The 23,609-nt window shown below is 33.3% G+C and overlaps 1 protein-coding gene across 1 annotated transcript; it reads left to right on the forward strand.

Moving 5' to 3' along the window:
* Positions 1 to 12,479: 12,479 nt before the first annotated feature.
* Positions 12,480 to 18,623, forward strand: LOC115710542 (uncharacterized protein At1g28695). Its single transcript, XM_030638906.2, has 3 exons — positions 12,480 to 14,123; positions 14,277 to 14,687; positions 17,886 to 18,623. The coding sequence occupies exons 1-3, from the start codon at positions 13,932 to 13,934 to the stop codon at positions 18,429 to 18,431; spliced, it is 1,149 nt and encodes a 382-aa protein (XP_030494766.2). The 5' UTR covers positions 12,480 to 13,931; the 3' UTR covers positions 18,432 to 18,623.
* Positions 18,624 to 23,609: the final 4,986 nt, after the last annotated feature.

The following is a 23,609-nucleotide window of genomic DNA, read 5'->3' on the forward strand; positions in this document are numbered from 1 at the left end:
CAATTCCCCGGCAACGGCACCAAAAACTTGTTTCAAAAATTGTAAAACAATACGCAAGTGCACGTAATCAAGTAGTAAACTCACGCAAGTGAGGTCGAACCATAGGGAATTGGATTAATTACCTCTAAACTATACTTATGATTCTATTTGGCAAATTAATAATTTTCAAGATTTTAACAGAATAAAAGTAATTCAAGAAACTTAAAGAAACAAGTGAATATTAATCAAGATGAGAAGATAGGGAAGAGAATCCTGTTGTTTGTTTACCCAATAGTTAATGCCTAATTGCTATCCTTTTCTTGATGTGAATGACAGATTATAAATTAACCTAACTCTTTTCAAATCTTTTAGGTTCTAAACCACATGTTCTTTAATTAAACTCACATGTAATCAGCATTAAGTAATAATCTAAGTGTCACATAGGTCATGCAAATACTCTCGTTTCACATAGATCCATGATTATCCAATTTTAGCATTCTCAATTCTCACCTTTCAGATTTTGAATTGAGATCATAGAACATGTAGAAGGTGATCAAGCTTACACATGGAATTAAACACAAATATAGATAATTTCACAAATCAAGATTGAAGGAATGGCAATTATTCATTAACTAGGCAAAACTTTAAACAACATTCATCATCTTCCCTAAATGGGAAATTTAGCTCATAAAAATAATATAAACATCCATGATTAATTCTGAAACAAAAATAAACATAAAAGGGAAATAGAGGGTAAAAGAAAGAAACTAGATGGTGATATCGCTCCGGGTCTTAGGGATTGCTTCCTCTCCTCCTTCATTCACTTTTTGGGCCAATTTCTGCTCCCTTCGTTCTAAAACACGAGCCCCTTAAATAGAAATTAGGGTTGCTACCTCTGAAAAAGTCAAAAACTGCCCAAAAATCTCGTCTTTCGCCCCTAGTCGCGACTACATAAAGCCTAGTCACGACCATAGGAAAAATATAAAAAATAAGCTCGCTTCCTGGCTCCTAGCCGCGACCATGAAAAAGGAGTCGCGACCATGGAAAGTGGTGGTCGCGACTACTGAAGCAAATTTGAAAGCTTCAGCATCTTTCAGTAAAATGTGCATAACTTTCACATACAAACTCCAAATGAGTTGATTCAAGATGCGCTGGAAAGAAGAAAAATATATCTAAAACTTTTATGTTTTGACTTTTTCAAAAATCTGATCAGAACATAGTCAAATTTAAGCTTGAAGTTTCAGCTTTATTTTCTTGCAGAATTTTCTCTATTCTATAGATTGTTGTTTTCCGAAATATGATCAATTGATATATTCCAAGTGTGAAACCTGAAACTAAAGAAAACAAGCATAATTCCATTCCAAAAAGAATAATAAAGAAGGAAAACAACTATAAAAAGTGACCCAAAACGTAAGCTAAAAATAGCCTAACAGAACCACCAGGTTGTTCACTGAAGACTGTCAAGATATGTACAATCAAGGCCAGTGTCGAGCTCAACTCACGGTTCTGCAAGCTTTTACCTTTTAGCAAACTGTACAAGTTGTATTGTGTTTATGTGTGAAATTTTGTTTAAACCCTAAATGCGTTCTTGGAAATATGTTGACCACTGTCTAACCTACATGCCTTATGGGTTCGCTAGGCTAAGCCCTAAGTTATGGACGTCCAGCGAAATGTTAGAGGACAAGGTGACATGGTTGAGATCGGAGGTGGTCGGGGTGGTAGAAATCCCTAAAACCCCCATGAACGCGGCAGAGGTCGCAGTCGTGCTTAAAGAAATGGCCAAGAAAATTCATCGCAGGCTCCATTAGATTTGGAGCAGAGGATTGCAAAGATGGAAGCTATAATCCAGCGACATGATGAGGAAATTAAGATGTTGAAATAACAAAGGTCTCTTGAGGTACCTTTACCGCATATGCCAATTGTATCCGTTCCAAAATTACCAGTAGAGTAAGGTATGGATGGAAATCGGGTGGAACTTTCGTATGGGGAAAATTAGGTCCAAGAATCCCCAATCTTTAAGGAAAATTCTGATGGGATAAACGCATTCTAGACTAGTGACCCTAAGGAATCTACTCTAAAACCTCAAGAGGTTACGATGGAAGGTCGGGTCACCAGTCCCCTTATTTATAATTATGGTGAAGGTGGTAGTAGCTCTCTGGTTGGGTAGAAAAAGGAACCTACATTGATATTGGGAGGCTTAAGACATAACAAGAGACTTCAGGGAATTCGGGGCCGAGGTGGTCTTAGAAGACATTATACTTATCTAGAGTGTTCGCGTTGTTGGAAACATCACCCTGGGACGTGTAACTAGAGAGCTTGTTTTCAATGTGGATCAATTGGAAATCTCAAGAAAGATTGTCCCCAATTGAAGAAAGAGGAATCTAAGCTAGAAGCTAAGCCTGCTCCAACGCGGGTATTTGCTACTATTTAGGCGGATGCAGCCGCCAGCCCTTCAGCGGTCATAGGTCAGCTCATATTCAATGGCTTTACTTATACTGTTAATTTGATTCAGGAGCTACACGCACATATGTAGCAATGAGGGTACTTAGTCAGCTTGGTACTCCTAGTGATGTTTTTGAAATGGGGTTTGGAACCCTGTTGCCTAATGGGGAATTGATTATATCGAGAAAGCGGATTAAATCTGTGCTAATCAGAATTAAAGGCAAAGAACTAAGTGTCGATTTAGTAAAGTTACCTTTGGTTATGTTGAATATCATACTCGAAAAGGACTTTTTGTCCAAATACTCTGCCAGTATTAATTGCGAACGGGAAATGGTAACTTTTCAACCAGAGAATGAGGAACGATTTGTTTTGTTGGATCGGTTCAAGGCTCTCATGTCCTAAGAATTTCAGTGTTGAAGGCTAGGGGTTTACTACGCAATGGATGTGTGGGATTTCTAGCGGTTGTAATTGGTTCTGGTAAACCTGAGTTAGTTGGACCCGAGGAGATCAAAGTGGTTAAGGAATTCCTGGATGTGTTTCTCGAGGAATTACCAGGACCACCACCACAACAGGAGATAGATATTATTATTGATCTGGTACCTGGGGCAGAACCTGTTTCAAAGGCACCCCTATCATGTGGCTCCGGCAGAACTAAAAGAGCTGAAGATTCAACTTCAGAGGATGTTGGATCTAAGGTTTTCTCAACCTAGTGCGTTGCTCTGGGGAGCTCCAATTTTGTTTGTAAAGGAGAAGGATGGGACTCTTTATTTGTGTATTGACTACCGGGAGCAGACCAAGTTAACTATTAAAAACAAATACCCTTTACCTAGAATTGATGATCTATTTGATCAGCTTTAGGATTGTAGTTTACTCGGCTGAGCGGGTTATCATCGACATTTTGTGGAAGAATTCTCTAAGATTTCAACATCCTTGTCCTAGTTAACCAAAAAGATTTAGCGATTTGGGTGGTCAGATAAATGTGAGAAAAGTTTCCAAGAGTTGAAACAACGGTTTATTACAGCTTTTATTTTAGCCCTGCCATCTGATCAAGAGAAGTTTGTAGTGTAATGTGATGCATCCAGACAAGGTTTAGACTATGTATTAATGCAAGCGGACAAGGTCATAGCTTATGCCTCATGGCAACTGAAAGATTGCAAGCAGCGTTATCCAACTCATGACTTGAAATTTGCAGCAATGGTGTTCGCCTTGAAGATTTTGCGACACTACTTATATGGTGAACGGTGTAAAGTTTACATTGACCATAAAAGTCTAAAGTACTTTTTCACTCGAAAAGATCTAAACATGAAATAAAGGCAGAGGTTAGAATTAGTTAAAGACCAAGATTATGAAATCCTGTATCATTTCGAGAAAGCAAATGTTGTAGTGGATGCCTTGAGTCGGAAGGGGGGGCCTGACCAAACTTGCAGTGTGGTAATGATTTATTCTCAGTTGGCTTCAAATATTTCTAAGGCGAACATTGAATTTGAAATTGGGAAATTGCACAATTTGACGCTTCAACAAGACTTACTGGGGAGGGTTAGAATAGCACAACTAGACGACCCTAAATTGGTTAAAGCTTGAGAAAATGTCTTAGCAGGCAAAGTTAAGAACTTCTCATTTTCGAATAATGGAATATTACTGTTTAAGGTTCGAGTATGTGAACCGAGTAATCCTAAGCTTCAGAAGGAAGTTCTGGATGAAGCACACTACCCCTTACCCATTGCACCCAGAAACCACTAAGATGTATTAAGATCTGAAGCCTTATTATTAGTGATACGAGATAAAAGGGATGTAGTGGATTATGTGACCAGATGCTTAACCTGTCAGTAAATTAAAGCAGAATATCAGGGACTGGCAAGACTACTTCAACCATTAGCACTTCCAGAATGGAAGTGGGAAGACGCTGCAATGGACTTTGTGGTTAGATTGCCCAGAACCACAGGAATGTACGATTTAGTTTGGATCGTTTTACAAATTAGCACATTTCTTGCTTGTGGAAGTAACATACTTAGAGGATCAGTATGCTGACTTGTACGTGAAAGAAATTGTTCGCCTTCATAGAATCCCGATGTCTATCATTTCTAATAGAGATCCAAAGTTCACATCGAAGTTCTCGGTAAGTCTAGAGAAGGCCATGGGTACTAGTTTGAAGTTTAGTACGGCCTTTCATCCTTAACGGATGGGCGGTCCGAATAAACTATTTAGATACTTGAGGATTTATTGCGAGCTTCTCTCGTAGACTTTAGAAGTTCATGGAGTAAGTATTTGCCTCTGATTGAATTCTCCTATAATAACAGTTATTAAAGTACCATAAGAATGGCTCCCTACGAGCTGCTCTATGGCAGAAGATGTCGCTCCCCAATTCATTGGGGAAAAACTAGAGAACGAAAAATATTTGGCCCTGAATTAGTCCAGAAGACAAATGAGGCAACAGACAAGATTAAAGCTCATATGCTTTCTTCGCAGAGCAAACAAAAAAGTTATACAGATCCTTAGCGCCAGGACATTATATTTTAGACAGGAGATCATGTTTTCCTGCAAATGTCATCAATAAAGGGAATCAGGCGCTTTGGGAAGAAAGGCAAGCTAAGTCCAAAGTTTATTGAACCTTTCGAAATACTTGAGAAGGTTAGACAAGTTGCCTATCAGTTAGCCTTGCCTCCAATATTGTCAGTTGTGCGCAATGTTTTTCATGTCTCAATGTTGAGAAAGTGTGTATCTAATCCAACACATATCTTGGACTATGAAGCATTGGTGCTGCAACTAAATCTGTCTTATGATGAGCAACCAGTTCAAATTCTGGATAGAAAGGAGAAAGTCCTTCGAAACAAAACCATAACATTAGTTAAGGCACTCTGGAGAAGCAGTAAAGTGGAAGAGCCCACTTGAGAGCTTGAGTCTAGCATGCAGACTCAATATCCAAAGCTATTCAGGTTAGATTTCGAGGACAAAATTCTTTTAACGAGGCGATAATTGTAATGACCGCCTAAGTTTAATATGTTAGATTATTAAATAATTATGGTTTAATTATGAGATTAAATTATTAATTATGATTTACACATTTGTGGAGGTTTATTATAATTCAGTATGTATTAATTATGCTATGTGTGAGTTTCTTATTTTCTGTATTTGTGCTTGGTAGCAGTGGAATGCGACGTTGGGTCATTAGAGAGTCATGTTTTCATATGGTTTAGAATTTTACTGACAGTGGGGCATCATTGTTAGACATTATAAATATTGAGAAATTGGCGAGATTTGAAAATGACCAAATTACCCTTGGAGGCCCTTAAACCTTTGAATTGTGTCAAGGGGCAAAATAGTCTTTTTGCTTATAAATTCTTGTCTTTTGTGGGCTGTATAACTCTGAAATTGAATTAGTTTTAATAAATAATTAAGTTATTATTTATTTAGAAGAGTTAAGAAATAACCTAGAAAGATCACCTCTCTCTCTCTACAATTCTCTCTCTCTCTCTCTCACGTCTTCAAGAACCAGCAGAAGTTGGGATGTTCTCAGCTCAATTCTGTGAGGTTTAGCTTATTTGGAAGGGCTTCAATCCAAGGTAGCACCTCTTGATTCTCTTCTTTGTGTTTTTCTTGTGGAATTGAGGTTTTAAGGCATGAATTCTTGGGTTTTAGTTCTGTAGTGATGTTTGGTGCTTAGGTTTGTGTTCTGAAGTTGAGTTAGGTTGATTTAAGTTGAATTATGCTAGGTTTGTGGATTTTGGTGGCACTTGAGCAAGATTTGAGTTTAAGAACTCAAACTTTGCTCTTTAATGGTGAATTAGGTTTCTGTGTTTGAAACTGAGATTTATTGCTTGAATTTTGTTCATTATGGTATATACAGGTGTTCTAGAAGCTATTGTGGAGTTTGGAGTTGAATTGCAGTGTTAGGGATGTTTTTGGATGTTCTTGCACTAAACCGGTCGACCAACCATTGTAGGAACCGATCGATCGGTTGGTCCCGAGAAAACCCCATTGAACCGAAATTTCGGTTGGGGAACCGGTCTACCGGTTGGGACAGTTTATGAAACCCTAGTTTTCTCGTTTTTGTGATATTTAGAGTATTATCATGTTATGAATCTCCGTCTATCATTAAATATCTCGAACCCACAACTGGAGATATATTTATGGCACGTTTTGATGATTGTCATTTTGATGAGACAAGTTTCCCATCATTAGGGGGAGGCGAAAAGAAATAGCTAGAAAAAAATTTATATAGAATGCACAATCATTATCTCAATTTGATCCTCATACAAATCAATGTGAACTTGAAGTCCAAAGAATATTTACAAAATATTGCAAATCAATTACCAGATGCATTCATTGACCCAAAAAAAAATTACAAAATTATATATTCCAGCTAAAAATGCTTCAGTTCAAATTGAAGTCCCAGAAGGACAACTAGCTAATGATTCTAAAGCACGCTTGAAATGTGGTAGACCAGTCGGTTCTAAAGATAAAAATCCTCAAAAAAAAGAAAAGGAGCAAATAATCAAGATGGCCCTAATGAAGAGGCTGAAAATTTTGAGGAAGATGTTAACATAAACAAATCTCTAGAAGAGATTCAGGTGCCTGAAAATATTAGAATTAATGAGATCTCAATAAATTATGTCAGTACAGTTTAAGAATGGGACCGACTTGAAGTAATTATCAATAATATTTTTTCTTATAATGTAGCGCTAGAAATTGTAAATGAAAACGAGGATCTTGAACCTAAATCTATCAAAGAAGGTCAAAATAGAAAAGATTGGCCAAAATGGAAAGAAGCAATTTAAGCATAATTGAATTCACTTGCTAAACGCAAAGTATTTGGACCTATAGTCCAAACACCTGAAGGTGTGAAACCCGTTGGATACAAATGGGTATGTGTACGTAAAAGAAATGAGAAAAATGAAGTTGTGAGATACAAAGCAAGACTTGTAGCACAAGGTTTTTCTCAAAGATCAGGTATTGATTATGAAAAGACATAGTCTCCTTGGTGGATGCAATAACACTAAGATATTTAGTTAGCCTACTGTGAGTGAAAAACTCGATATGCGATTAATGGATGTAGTCACAACTTATTTATATGGATCACTAGATAGTGATATTTACATGAAGATCCTTGAAGGATTTAAGTTGCCTGATACATATAATTCAAGCAATCGAGAAATGTACTCAATTAAATTACAAAGATCATTGTATGGATTAAAAAATCAGGAGGCATGTGGTACAATAGACTTAGTGAATATTTATTAAAAGAATGATATAAAAATAATCATATTTGCCCATGTGTTTTTATAAAAGTTCAAGTTCTGAGTTTGTTATCATTGTTGTTTATGTTGATGATTTGAATATTATTGGAACTCCTAAAAAACTTTCAGAAGTTGTGGAATATCTAAAGAAAGAGTTCAAAATGAAAGATTTAGGAAAAATAAAATTTTATCTTGGTCTACAAATTGAGCATTTAAAATGTAGAATTTTCATTCATCAGTATAAGTTGATGTGAAAATTTGAGACGGTTTTATATGGATAAATCACACCCATTGAGTAGCCCAATGGTAGTTAGATCACTTGATGTGAAAAAAGATTATTTTTGACCTAGAAAAGAACATGAAGAGCTCCTTGGTCCAGAAGTACCATATCTTAGTGCAATAGGAGCATTGAATGTATCTTGTTAACTGTACAAGACCTGATATAGCTTTCTCTGTCAATTTGTTAGCAAGATTTAATTCTACTCCAACATATAGACATTAGAAAGGGATTAAGCACATACTTCGCTATCTCCAGGGTACTATTGATTAAGAATTGTTCTATTCTAATAGTTGTGGGCCACAACTTATTGGCTACACAGATGTAGGATAATTATCTGATCTACATAAAGCCAGATCTCAAACTAGCTATTTGTTCACTTCTGGTGACACTGCTATATCCTAGCGGTCAACAAAGCAAACTCTGGTGGCTACTTCCTCAAATCATGTTGAGATACTTGCAATTCATGAGGCAAGTCGAGAATGTGTTTGGTTAAGATCAATGACACAACATATTCGAGGAATATGTTGATTAACATCTAATAAAGAAATACCACCAATTCTCTATGAAGATAATGTTGCTTTCATCGCTCAACTTAAAGGAGGGTACATTAAAGGAGATAGAACTAAACACATTTTACCAAAATTCTTTTTTACACACAATCTTCAAGAGAATGGTGATGTCGATGTTCAATAAATTCGATCAAGTGATAATCTTGCAGACTTATTCACAAAGTCATTACCAACATCAACTTTTGAGAAGATAGCTCACAAGATTAGAATGTGTCAATTAAAGGATCTCCATGAATGCTAAAATGAGGAGGAGTAATTTCATACTATACTCTTTTTTCCTTGACCGAGTTTTGTCCCACTGGATTTTCTCAGCGAGGTTTTTAATAAGGCATTTATTATAGACATCCAAGGGGGAGTGTTATAAATATTAATAATTATATAGATAACTAAATCTTTTATTTATTATCATTAATTGTAATAAATATTTCTTTTTTCTTAGTTTCTTAATATTTGACTCTTATATGTGTATAAATAGAAGATCACCCATTGGAATAAAACACTAAGAAAATTCCCATCTTTTCTCTATTTCCTTTCTCTAAATTATAATATTTCATAATAGTTTTAATGTTGTTAGGTTAATTTTAATTCTCATACTTAAATAAGATTAGAAGAATTTATTGATTATATAAGAGTATTAATTATATTTTGACCTCTGATTTTTATATTAGTATGTTGCTACTAGCAGGATTACATCTTTGGCTAGTTATTTTTAAGTTTTGTTTTTCATTAGTTTTTTTAACTTAATTGAATATAGTGACTGAAAATTTAATATTTTATTGAAATATTATTTTGTTTGTAGATAACCATTTTACTACAATTTATTTTATGGTGTTTGTTTTGAGATATTTCTAGTATTTTAGTATTACAGGGTAAAAATATAACTCTTATGGTGTGTTGTTTGAGGTCGTTAAAGTTTTATTGTCTGAATTTCGAGACAATTTTGTCCCATGTAGCCCGATTATTTCAGCAACTCATGGGTTGGCAAAGCATGCCCTTTGATTAGATAATAAGCTATTCTGGTTCGAAGAGGTTCTTGCATCGATTGCGAATGTCAGCATCGTAAATATGTCAAAAATAAATAAATAAATAAGAGGGTTAAAAAATAATTATCAAATTAATTTATTCTACCATATTTGGCAATAGCTTATTTGTCCTTTTAATTTGAAAGAAATCAATGCATTAAATATTGTATTTATTATTATTAGAGAAATTTGCGGCTAATAGGGATGCACATTTAGACCCACAAACTCGAAAAACTCGACCACCCGCCCCGACCCGCTGTCAAAAAATCTGATCCCCTAAAAACCCGTGTAGTCGGGTCGGGTTCAACCCAAAAAGACTTCAAACGGGTTTCGGGTTCGGGTTTTGTTAATAAGTTTTTTTTTTGTTCAGATTATAACCCGTAACCCGATATTGTAATCTATTTATCTCTACTTTTCTTATATATGATAGATATACTTAATTATTAATTTAATATTATTTCAAAAAGTAAGCCTATAATATTAATGCCTAACTTATTGCCTATTCGTATTCTTCACGTTAGTAAATAGTAATACTATTTTTTAATAATATTCAATTTTCAAACAAAAGCTCAGCAGTTGCATGTCTATTTGTTGGGTTTTATGCCCTAAATAAAACTCCATTTCAATGTAATCTATTTTATTCAACATCAATAAAGAAACAGAAGTATTTTTTTCATTCATTTGTGTATGTTTTGGTTCACCTTAACAATTGCTTGTCTATTTGATTTATAAATTCATCTGAAACCCTTTTCACATACTTGATCCTGTTTATTGTGTTGTCAACACTTTGGAAAGTAAACATGACTATGTGAATAAAGTTTCCTAGATTTATCAGACACAGGGTTTTACTGATATGATAATCTACAACAAGAGTTTACTTGCATTTGGAGAAATGCTATGTTCTTTCCAGAACATTGGTTAAAGTAAAGCTCAGGTTGGATGCATGGAGTATGCTTCGGAAGTGACCGATATTGAACTTTGATTTAGATTTATTAAACTTACCGTAAAATCTATTCAAGTCAATATCGCCTAGTTTATCCTAGATCAAATGATCTTAATCCTGTTATGATTAGGCTCAATCTTAAGAGGCTATTCGTGTTCTTTGATTTGTTAGTTAAGCCTACTTTTAGGTCAGGGTGATACGTACATTTTGGGAACACGGTAGTGCAATTGAGTGGGAGCGTTAACATAAACATGGAATCTATAGCTTCTATCTGGCGAATAGTAAGCAAAGGATGATCTCCTTCGAGCTTGACCAAACAAAAATAAATGGTGGAGTACTCATTTCACATAAGCTGAAATATCATTTATACAGGGTCAAGTGTTTTAAGGATAAAATACATAGTAGGGTGTAACGGTATTTTAATCCCTTTACAGTGTAGATCATTCATATAGAGGATCATTGATCAAATTAGGATTATAACAATGGATAACTATTGATGTGTCTATATGGTGGAACATATAGAGCATTCTATATACTGAGAGTGCAATTCTAAGTTCTATGCGTGGATTCAACGAAGAATTAATAAGTCAGTGAATTTAGGTAATAAATTCTTGATCTGCTTATTGGAAGCTCGGTTATATAGACCCATGGTCCCCCCACTAGTTGAGATAATATTGCTTGTAAGACTCATATAATTGGTTTTGATTAATCAATTATAATTCTCAAATTAGACTATGTCTATTTGTGAATTTTTCACTAAGTAAGGGCGAAATTGTAAAGAAAGAGTTTTAGGGGCATATTTGTTAATTATGATACTTTGTATGGTTCAATTAATAAATATGATAAATGAAAATATTATTTAATAATTATTTATAGTTATTAAATAGTTAGAATTGGTATTTAAATGGTTGAATTTGAAAATTGGCGTTTTTGAGAAAGTGATAAAACTGCAAAATTGCAAAAAGTGATAAAACTGCAAAATTACAAAAAGTGAGGCCCAAATCCATACTGCCATGGCCGGCCACTTTTATAGGAATTATCCTCTGATATTTTCATTATTTTAATGCCAAATAATTCAAACCTAACCCTAGTGGAATGCTATAAATAGATAGTGAAGGCTTCAGGAAAATAACACACTTCTCATTTAGAAAAACCTGAGCCTTCTCTCTCTATACCTGGCCGCCCACTCTCTCTCTCTCTTCTTCCTTAAGATTTCGAAATACTTAGTGATTAGAGTAGTGCCCACACACAGCAAGTGATACCTCAATCATAGTGAGGAAGATCGTGAAGAAAGACTTTCAGCAAGAAGGAGTTTCAGCACTAAAGAATCAGAGAAAGAGATCCAGGTTCAGATCTTGATAATACTCTGGGACAGAAAGGATACAAGGGTTAGAGATCTTAACGGAAGGAGTCATATTATTCCGCTGCACCCAATGTAAGGTTTACTAAACTTTATATGTGTTTATTTCATCGTTTTAGAAAGTTCATATTTAGGATGTTAATCAACATACTTGTGAGTAGATCTAAGATCCTGGTAAAATAATTTCCAACACTATTCGTCTTCACTTCAGTTCAGTGGACTGGAACTGGACTCGTCGTCACCGACTCGCCCTCACCCACACCAGTCGACTCGAGTCGTCGTCACCCACACCCAGTCACGGAGTCACCCACCCTACCCTTAAACCATTACCACGCACGGTAGGCACGCACGCTTCTTCTTCTTCAAGACTGGCGACGGCGACTGGTTCTCTTCTCCGGCTGAGTCACATCCTAGAGTAGTCGACTCAGTTCGGCGTCCCGGTCCACCCACCAATCGGCGACGTACTGGTCATGCAAGATGTTACATCTTAATGGTAACATTCGGGCTCAGCCCAATAGGACCCGAACCCGACCACACCCAACCCAAAAAAGCCCGACCCAATACCCAACGCACCCAAACACCCAAAAACTGGGTTCGGTTGTGCATTTCCAAGACCCGAAGCCCAAAAACCCGAACCCGAAAACTCGACCCGTGTGCACCCCCAGCGCCTAAATCTTTTTATGTTTCAGTTTGTATATACATAACTCCCTTATCTTTTTTTTCTTTTATTTTAATTCTGTTTGCAAATCTCATGTAACAGTTAATTTTTAAAGTTAAGTGTCAACTAGGATGCCAACTAAGACTGCCACAGTGTACATCTATATACACGTGGAATACTTTTATTGATATCAAAAATTTAGTTATTTCCCTCTTCTTTACAGGTGACTGGCAGCCGGTGGCGGAGGATGGCAGATTAAGGGGAAGAGATGGGATTGAGATTTTTGGGCCTTGGGGAAGTCGATGGTGCTTTGTTCATTTCTTGACGGAGAAACACGAAGAGGAGAACGAGAAGAGACAAGGGAGAGTGAGAGAGAACTCTGAGAGGATCAGGGATGGGGTTTTGAGGGGGCTGAGAAGCTATTCGTGCCTATGTTTGCTCACCGACGTCGAGAAACATCCAAGCTTGTTTGGGCAGAGAGATTCAACATGAAATTTTCTTAATTTTTTTTTTTTTATTTCTTTCTTCATTTATGGTAGGAGTTTTGAGATTTTTTTGTTGTCTTGCTTTGAATTTGAGATTTGAGATTTGGGATTGGATATTTTTTTGTCTTCTTTGGATCTGAAATATTTGAGATTTTGAATTGGATTTTTTTTTTCTTTTGTCTTACTTTGTGATCTTAGATTTTAGATTTGAGATTGTCTTTGGATATAAGATTTGATCAGATTTTAGTTTTCATGTATTTGAATCTGAGAGATTTTTGGAAATAAAATGTGGATGCAACTGCTGCGGTTGTACTGGAGATAGGGGTCACGACAATAACAATGGTGGTGGTGATGATTTGGTGATGGTGGTGATGATGGAGAAAATTTAAAAGTTATTGAAATAATTAAAAAATTTGGTACCAATAAGAGTATATCATGTGTACATAGATGTACACAATGGTAGTCTTAATTGGCTTCTTAGTTGGCACTTAACTAAAAAAAAACTAACTGTTACATGAGATTTGCAAACAGAACTAAACTAAAGACCATTTTACTAAAAAAAAATAAGAGAATTATATGTATACCAAATTAAATCATAAAAGGGTTTGACCACAAATTTCCCTTATTATTATCATACCAAAAGCTAAAGAAAAACTGCATATGACAAAACCAAGCAATAAATATAGTTTTTGACCAATATGTGTAATAAATACATTTTATATGTATGTATAATATATTATATATATATATACTTTTATCTTTTTAATGAGTCAAAGTACACCAATAAAAACCACAGCAGGCACATCTAATCAAGTGCCTAACCATTTCACAGAACTCATACATCTCTCTCTCTCTCTCTCTCTCTCTCTCTCTCTCTCTCTCTCTCTCTCTCTCCTGCACCAATTTTCCTCCATAACCAAAAGGTTTCAAAACCCAGAAAAATCAATTAAACCTCAAAAATGGATAATAATCATCCAAAATTAAAGATCCATTACCACTCTTTATTGGGTTCTAAATCTAATAATATTGCACTAATAATCTTCCTCTTCTTAACCGTTACAGTTATTCTTAGTCTCTTCATTTGGTCACCTCCTTACTTCTCAATATTCCAAACACAACAAATCATCCAATGTAGTCACCCTTCAAATTCAGTAAGTCTTTATTATTATTATTATTATTATTATTATTATTATTATTATTATTATTATTATTATTATTATTATCAAAATTTCAACATAACACAGATACAAAAATATTAATTATAAATTAACATATTTCTTTTTGTGTTTTTTATTTTTTTTAAGACGACAGGTTTTGAGATGACCCCAAAAATAAATATTGAAGATGAGCTAGAATTAGCATTGGCTAAAGCCTCAATGGGAAACAAGACAGTTATAATAGTTGTGATCAATAGGGCTTATGCAGAGCAAGATTTGAAAGGTGACACTACAATGCTTGATATTTTCTTAGACAGTTTTTGGTTAGGTGGTGAAGAGACTAGGAAGCTACGTGATCATCTTCTGATCGTGGCGGTTGATCAAACGGCCTACGATCGTTGCCAGTTCTTGAGACTTAATTGCTTTAGATTAGAAACGGACGGTGTGGATTTCAGGGGTGAGAAGCTCTTTATGTCTCAAGAATTCATTAAGATGATGTGGAGAAGAACTTTGTTTCTCTTGGATGTTCTTAAACGCGGTTATAGCTTCGTCTTTACGGTACGCATTACTACTTGTTAATCTCAATTAATAGTCTTCTAATTAACCGTTTATTGTTACTTAATTACCTATACAATTAATGTTTTATTTAGTATAGATTAATATATTGCAACTTTTCACATGAGAGTTTAATTCACGTATATATATTAGCCAATGTATTTTTAGTAAATTTTAGATACATGACTTGCTTAATTCTGTTAAAAAATAATAAGTGAAAAAAGTCTATTTTAAAATATATATATATATTCACCAATTTTTTTTTTTTGTGGTAGTAATTTTAGTTATAGTATACGATAGTTAGAGGCAGTTTTTCTTAGAGATTGAATTTAAATATTAACCATGCGAAAACTGGATATGCATATGGTTATTTTATTTTCTTATTTTATTGAAAGAATAGTTAGTTACATTACAGTATTACTATATTAACGTAAATATATATATAACGACATAATTACTAGTATAAATGAAAATGAAGAGTCAGTTGGTCAAATCTCTTAACAATTTATAGGCATAATACATGGATTTTTTTTAGAAAACGACTAAAATAAATGAAATTTCTAACTTGTTGAATCTGTCCAATATTTCTCCTACAGTACTGTCATGAGAATTCTAACATTTTTTATTAATTCAATAAAAAGTTGTCTACTTGATCTAGCTAATAGGAAATAGTGAAAATAAATTAATAAAAAAATTATATTACATATATTTTTTTATAAAAATTAATTAGGTCAAAAGTATATATAATAGAGTATAAAATAAAAAAATAAAAAATGTTGATTTCTATGCTGAGAACAGTGCGTAATTAAGGTGACTTGGAATAAAAGTAGTTTAAAGTAATTTAGACGGTGGACCTTTATTATAGGAGTTGGGATCAGAAAACATTGGGTGATATTATTGACCTATATATCAACTTAATTCATTTTTCACATGAGAATATTCAATATTGATGCATCTAAATATTTCATTCACGTGTCCTCTTACTTTTTGTTTTTGGATTACTCATTTATTTATTATTGAGAAAGAAATAATATCATAGGAAGTTGGTTGGTTTAGGTAAGAAATTATAATTAATTGGTGACGTTTCTGTAGGGTTACGAATCCAGCTTAATTGTTCTTGAGTTTAGTGTCCTTAGCTAACACGTAGTGTAGTGAATGATAATAATGATAATATTAAGCAAAGCGCAATTGTAAATCTACTTTTTCTAACATATTGACTTTAACAAAAAAGATGGTTTATACGTTATATCTTAATATACATATCATGCATGATCAATATGTATGTATTTATTATACTAGCTAGTATACACTACAATAAATGTCACTTCTACCAGCACAGTTCGCTACTGCGCATGTAATGAACTGTGCTGGTAAAAGTAACTTTTACCAGCGCATTTCGCAAGTTGCGCTGGCAAAGAGGTCAAAATTTTACTAGCGTACATTTGCAGTGGCTAAAATCTAACTTTTACTAGCGCATTTACGTACTGGGAAAAGTCATCTTTGCCAGCGCTTTATGCTGACAAAAGTTCTAATACCAACATTGATTTGCCAACCCCTTTTACCAACACAGCACAAGTAAATTTTATTTTACTAGCGCAATACTAACTTTTTTGTGCTGGCAAAAGTGACATTTATTGTAGTAGTGATAATTGGTTTCTTATGTATATTTATATGAATGATACAGCTTATGATACATGCAAACGATCGAAAATATAAGCCTCTAATTACCAAATAAATCGGATTATATATAAAAAGTCAAAATGTGTGAACTTCTTGAATAATTGAATTTTCTCATTTTAAAAGTTACGTGTTTATTATAGAGAGATATACATGCATATAGCTAGCAAAATAAATTTGACGAAAATCTTCATACGTGCACATATAACTATGTACATGTCAATTATATATTCGTTGAAAACTACTTTCTATTACGTATAATGTGTATTTGTGATCCAGAATAAGATCGAATTTAACATATTGTTTATAATTATATTTCGTTTATTTAAAAAGTGTATATGTACTAATTATATGGTAAATTTATATGACACAATCATAAAACCAGCTTAAAGAGTGTATATATATATATATAGGATCCAATATTATGTACAACATGATCATCGTCGTGGCCATGTTTATATAAATAAATATTTAATTATTATAATTTGTAGGTTTTAATATACACCAATTATAATGATATATACATTTAAAAAGTTTTTGATACTGCTGTTGGGGACAGGGGCGTAGAATGATATAGATTGAGAGAATTAGGCATACAAGGGAAAAAAAAAGGTCAAACTATATAATTTGGAGGAACATAAATGTAGGGACAATAAATATACGTACGTACCTGAAAAACCATATATATATACATAAATGATCATTTATGACTTTATATTATTATTATGATATCAAAAGAATAATTTTTGTTGAAAATTTTCTAGATTCCTCGCGTGAATGAGTTTTTGTTTGTTGCCGACACTAATTATTGATCAATCGAATTTTTAAATATTATAATCATTAATTTGGTGGTCGATATATATTAGAGAGCAGGAACAAATGTCACTGTTTGTAAGGGTTTGGTATAACTAGCTAATATTTTTTATTAACATATGTTAGTTGAAACATGTATTGTGGTGACATATACATATACAATATTATATTATATTACATGATCTCACTACGTAAGGGTCCTTATTATAAGAAGGATCATATCACATTGAATGGTCTTATTATTTTTATATATATATTTGAGCTAGTATTTCATATGCTATATGAAAAACAAGGACGAGGTTTATTGGAGAAATTTTTATGAAAAGCCAACCTTGTTATAGCTAGCAAATAAGACTACATATATAATCTATACATATTATAATGATAAATTATAATTAAATAAATAAGTTAATATAAATAATTGGCAGTTCGAAATCACTATAAAAACTTTAGACCAATTAAGCTAAGTTTCAATGTTATATACATTTTCTTTTAATGATTCTTATTTTTTTAGCACGTATTTTCTTTAGTATGTGATTTTCTTTTTCATGCATAAGCATTCTTTTTATATATTTGTCTGAAAATGAGAAAAAAAAAATAAGAACATCATATGTATAAATATTTAGTTTCATTCATACTATTATAAAATGAATTACATTTTGTTGTTATATATTTTTTTTATAATAATTAATTAATAATTTATTGAAACAGGACATGGACGTAATGTGGCTCAGAAACCCATTCGAAAGACTAAGCAAAAATGAAACAGAAGATTTACAAATAAGCACAGATATGTTCTTTGGAGATCCATGGAACAAAAATCATTTAATAAACACAGGATTTTACTACATAAGATCAAACAACAGAACTATAGCTTTGTTTGATAAGTGGTACTCCATGAAAGACAACTCAACGGGCCTTAAAGAACAAGATGTCTTATTGGGCCTAATCCGTGGTGGCATAATTGACCAATTGGGCCTCAGAGTAAGGTTCTTGGATACAAAATACTTTAGTGGGTTTTGCCAAGACAGTAAGGATTTTAAGGCAGTCACCACTGTCCATGCCAATTGTTGTAGAAGCATCACCGCTAAGGTCACTGATTTAAGGACTGTTTTAAAAGATTGGAAGAGGTATAAGAAGATTATGTCATATAAACGCTTTGCTAATAATGTTAATGTCACTCAGACTTTCAAGTGGACTGGCCACTGGGGGTGTTGGAGCTCTTGGAAAGTTGGTAATAATAAGACTAGTAATTAATGTGATTAAGAAACAAGATTAATTAAAGAGTTTGTAATAATAAGATTAGTTTAAATAGGTTATAGGTTTCATTTTATGTATTGATTGGTTGATAATGTCAAAGGCTGAAATAAAAAGGAAATGAGAAATGGGTGTTGTAGTTTATTTGCTTGTGTATGATTTGCTTGTTACATGTTTGTAGTGTTTTATCTCTCATGTGACTTACTCTTTAAGTCCATTTTTCGCTTTATTTTTTATTAAGATGAAACAAACTTCATTGATCAACTTGGTAGGTTACAACTTGAAAAATCGTATTTTTGTATATACTAATTTATTTATTTAAAAACTGCAAGTAAAATACGATTGTAAAGACTTGTAGTAATAGATTGAAAATCTGTTACTACAGAACACAGACTTGCTATAACATAACAGAAACAGAAATAAATTGTGTAGATCAACTTGACACAAGAGAATCATATGTGGTATCAATGTTCTTTCAAACATTATTAGTCCACGAGATCACGCCCAGAGAATAAAATTAATTAGTAAAGTATTAAAGATTACAAAAGCAATTAACTTAAACAAAATTACTCCATCTAATCATTTGTTGCAACCCTTTGTAATCCACCTCGCTAATATGATCTCTGAAACACACCAAGTGAACTCCCTTCAATTATTGATGCGTGCTCACTTTCTCCTGAAATGAGACTTAGAAAAGTATTCTCTCGAACAACTCACACTTGTTCAAAGCTTCTCTTCAACATATTCTATGAATAGCAAGAGATCATTACAAGAAAACCAAAACCTAGTTGAACACTCTAAGTTTTTACAAAAGAAACACTCTTCTCACAAAACTAAAATATGAGAATGAGACTAGAAGAGATGAGAAATGTTTGGCTAGCTACTCTCTAGGCCCTATTTATAATACATAAAAACCATAGAGACAGCTACAAACACGTTACATCTGTACAAAACTTTCCTAAAAAATACCCTAATTTACAGCAACAAAATCACACTTTGCAGTGACAGATCAGGGCCAAATCGGGAAACTTTCTAAATTAATCCAATATCACAATTTGGGCTTTAATTCTTGTATATAAAGATTATATAATCTGCTATATTCATAACAAAACCAATATTATCAATTACCAAGAGGGAAAGTAAATTTTCCAAATTTAGGCAAATTTGTATAAAGAGAATTCCCTCTCTTATATGACAAGTTTCTTAAAAGAAAAAGATTAGTTGCAACCAAAAGTTTCTTAAAAGGAAAAAGGCAACTGTAGCCACGATATTAATACGAGAAAATCATATTTATTTCACTATAAATATTCACATTAATTAAAAAATATTTTGACAATTAAATTATCAAAAAAAGACTTTACAATCTTTCCATTTGACACTTTAGAAGTTAGATAATCAAGATACTTTTATTTATCAACCACCTACAAAATAAAGTTAGCAAGATCACAAAAATAAATTCTCTTGAATGGCACACCATTAACACAAAAAACAATGTTAACTTTAACAAAAGTTTAACACATAAACTAAACTCAACTCCCCTGAAAAAAAAGGGTCTAGAGTTGAATACACAAACTAAAAATTAAAGCTTAATACTCCCCATTTTTGTTTATCTCAAGGGTCAAAAAAGAGAAATGCTAAAGGGCACCAGTGGTACCTAGCACCCTCCTATGTGTCAATATCGCTATTGGTCCAACTAAGTATCGGGTCCCATATAATTTAATATAATAGCTTTTAGGGAGTATCGCTAGACAATCGTAACGCGACATGTCGAGAAGGTGCTAGGCACCATTGGTGCCTAATAGCAATGCTCGTCAAAAAACTCAAAGATGAACTCAAAGTGTCGACTAACCTTTAAAGAAATTGTCCCTCATAGAAAAAAAAAAAAATAAACTTTCCTTTTTTAATTTTTTTTAACTTTTTTTTTACTAAAAAAGACATTAAAAAGGAAACAAATATCTCACAATATTTGCAATAAGTGCTGAAATGGAAAAAATTAAGGTTAATAATCTCTCAAAACACAGTTAATAAGAAATAATTTATAATAGAAAACCTGTCAAAAATTAAACAAACAAAGTACAATTCAACACTTACCAAAAGAAAGACAATTGACTACCATTTTTAAGCCCACAAATTAAGATACACGACTCCCCCCATTTTTTTCGAACAAGAAATGTATATTTTTAATATAATAAAAACAAAAATAAAAGGAATCTATCATATTTTATACAAAAATCAAGTTACTCTAAAACATGTATGTATATCTCTAAGTTTCATAAAAATGACAAACAACCAAGTTATGCTTTCAAAAGTGATAAAAATTTAGTGTCTCAAATGTAAACCAATCTTACCAGGTGTTGTGAAAAAATAAACAAGTTACATGACATATTATGCAAATCAAGATTTTTTTTATTTGAATAGAAGAGACTTACAAATTTGTGTTAGACTATATATAACATGAAAATGAAGCATATATGAACAATATGAAAGGCGAAAAAACTATAAACATATCGAAACCGTATATGCAATGAAGATTGAAATACCTCCAGCCATTGATGTTTGAGCTTCAATCCCAGCAATAACTTTGGTATGAGAATTTGGGCTTCTTCACTCTCTCAACTCTCTTTAGATGGAATTTTGTTGTTTGCACAAAATGAGTGAAGAGCTCGGGGACCGAGATCCTATATTTATAGTTGAGATACTCCATCAGTATCTGTGCCACATTAATTATCAGAATATTTTGACAATTAATTAGAAAATCAAATCGGATCATGAATATCAAAATTTGGCCATATATATAATATCACCTAATTAATTTTGTCCATATTCAATGAATATAAAATATTTATTTATCTCAAAATTAATTTTTTATTTTATTCTATAAACGTTTCTCATTATATAATGAACATATGAATCTTAGTGATATGTCCTCATTATATGTCGAGTATTATCTTCCATGTATTACAATATATTTACTATATAATAATGTACTTTATGTGGCAATATACTTAAGTAAATAAACCTTAAATCTTATGTTTATTCAGGTCCTCTTAAACTTTCTTAAATGTAAAATTAAGATGCGCATAAATATGAAAAAATATTAAAATAAGAGTTTCATTAATAATAACTTTATTTGTACAAATTACATAAGGGAACCAAGTCCCATGTTCTCTACATGATCCTTGAATTTATGAGGTGGCAAGCATTTTGTCATAGGATCGATAATTATCAATTCAATACTAATGTGTTAGATGACCACTTTATTTTTTTTAACACGTTCCCTAATAGCTAAGTACTTAATGTCGATGTCCTTGCTTCGACTTCCACTTTTATTGTTCTTAGCCATGAAAATAGTAGTTGTATCGTCACAGAACATTTTTAATGGCCTTGCTATGGAATCAAAATCTCTAAGGCCTGATATGAAACTCTTTAGCCATACACCATGTGATGTAGCATCAAAACAAGAAATAAACTTGGCCTCCATAGTAGAAGTAGCAGTCAAAGTTTGTTTGTTACTTTTCCAGGACACGGCTCCACCAGCAAACATAAACACGTAACCATATGTTAATTTACGTGAATCAGTACAACCAGCGAAATCTAAATCTAAGTAGCAAACTACTTCTAGATTGTCAATTTGTTTGAACATTAGTTTGTAATCCTTAGTACCCTGAATGTACCTCATTACCTTCTTTGCAGCTTTCCAGTGCTCTATCCCTAGGTTACTCTGAAATCATCCTAACACTTCGACAGGATCAGCAATGTTGGGTCTTGTGCACACCTGAGCATACATTAAGCTTCCGAAAGCAGAAGCCTAAGGAATGTTCTTCATTTCTTCTCTTTCAAAATTACTCTTTAGACACTGGTTCAAATTCAATTTATCGCCCTTTACAATTGAAGCAACGCTCGGTGAACAATCTTTCATTCAAAATCTTTCTAAACCTCTGTTGATGTAGGCTTCTTGAGATAAACCTAAGATATCTCAGTATCTATCTCTATGAATCTTAATACCTATGACATAGGATGCTTCACCCATGTCTTTTATCTCAAAGTTCTTTGAAAGAAATTATTTTACTTCACGTAGTAACCCTTTATCATTGGATGCAAGAAGAATATCGTCCACACATAAACAAGAAAAAAAATCTTACTCCCACTTTCCTTCACGTTTATGCATTGATCCATGACATTTTTTTTAAATCCAAAAGAAGAGATGACATCATGAAATTTTAAATACCATTGGCGGGATGCTTGTTTTAATCCATAAATGGACTTCTTAAGTTTGCATACCAAATCCTTACCTTCAATAGAGGAGAATCCTTCTAGTTGTTTTATGTATACCTCCTCCTCCAAATCACCATTCAGAAAAGCAATTTTTACATCCATCTGTTCCAGCTCTAAATCAAAATGAGCAACTAATGCCAAGATGACTCTGAGGGAACTTTCTTTGATATAGGAGAAAGGTCTATGTATAGTCAATTCCTTCTTCTTGAGTGAATCCTTTAGCAATAAGTCTCGATTTGTATCTCTCAGTGTTGCCTAATGAGTCTTTTTAAGTTTTGCAGGCCCATTTACATCCAATGGCTCTTACCCCATTAGGCAACTTTACAAGTTCCCAGACTTTGTTGCACTTCATAGAATTCATTTCATCATCCATGGTATTGTACCACATTTTTTATTCTCTACTATTCATAGCTTGCAAAAATGTTTCTGGATCATTTCCAACTCCAATATCAGATTCTAATAAATACGCAACATAGCCTTTGTAAATCTCTTATTTGACAGGTCTAGTAGATCTTCTTAAGACTTCACCAATAGGCTTCTAGGGAGCAGCAACTGGTTCAATAGGTTCAGCAGGTTGTTTAACAGTTGCAGGCAACTCTTGAACATCTTGATCTACTAGATTATCATTACCAACTTGTGGATCTTCAATGACTGGTAATGGTTGTACAACATCCATTTGAACTACAAGGGTGTTGACCATTATCAATCTTCCTCTTGAAGTGGAAGGTTCTAAAGGATCTTTCTCGGGACCTAAGTCCTTTGATTGATCACTCCCACTAATCAAGGCATTTTCAAGAAATTTTGCATTCATTGATTCCACAATTCTTGTGCTATGAGATGGACAATAAAACTTGTACCTTTTAGACTTTTCAGCGTACCCTATAAAGAATACTCTTATGGTCC

This window comes from Cannabis sativa, chromosome X (assembly GCF_029168945.1).
Source record: "Cannabis sativa cultivar Pink pepper isolate KNU-18-1 chromosome X, ASM2916894v1, whole genome shotgun sequence".
Taxonomy (NCBI): domain Eukaryota; kingdom Viridiplantae; phylum Streptophyta; class Magnoliopsida; order Rosales; family Cannabaceae; genus Cannabis; species Cannabis sativa.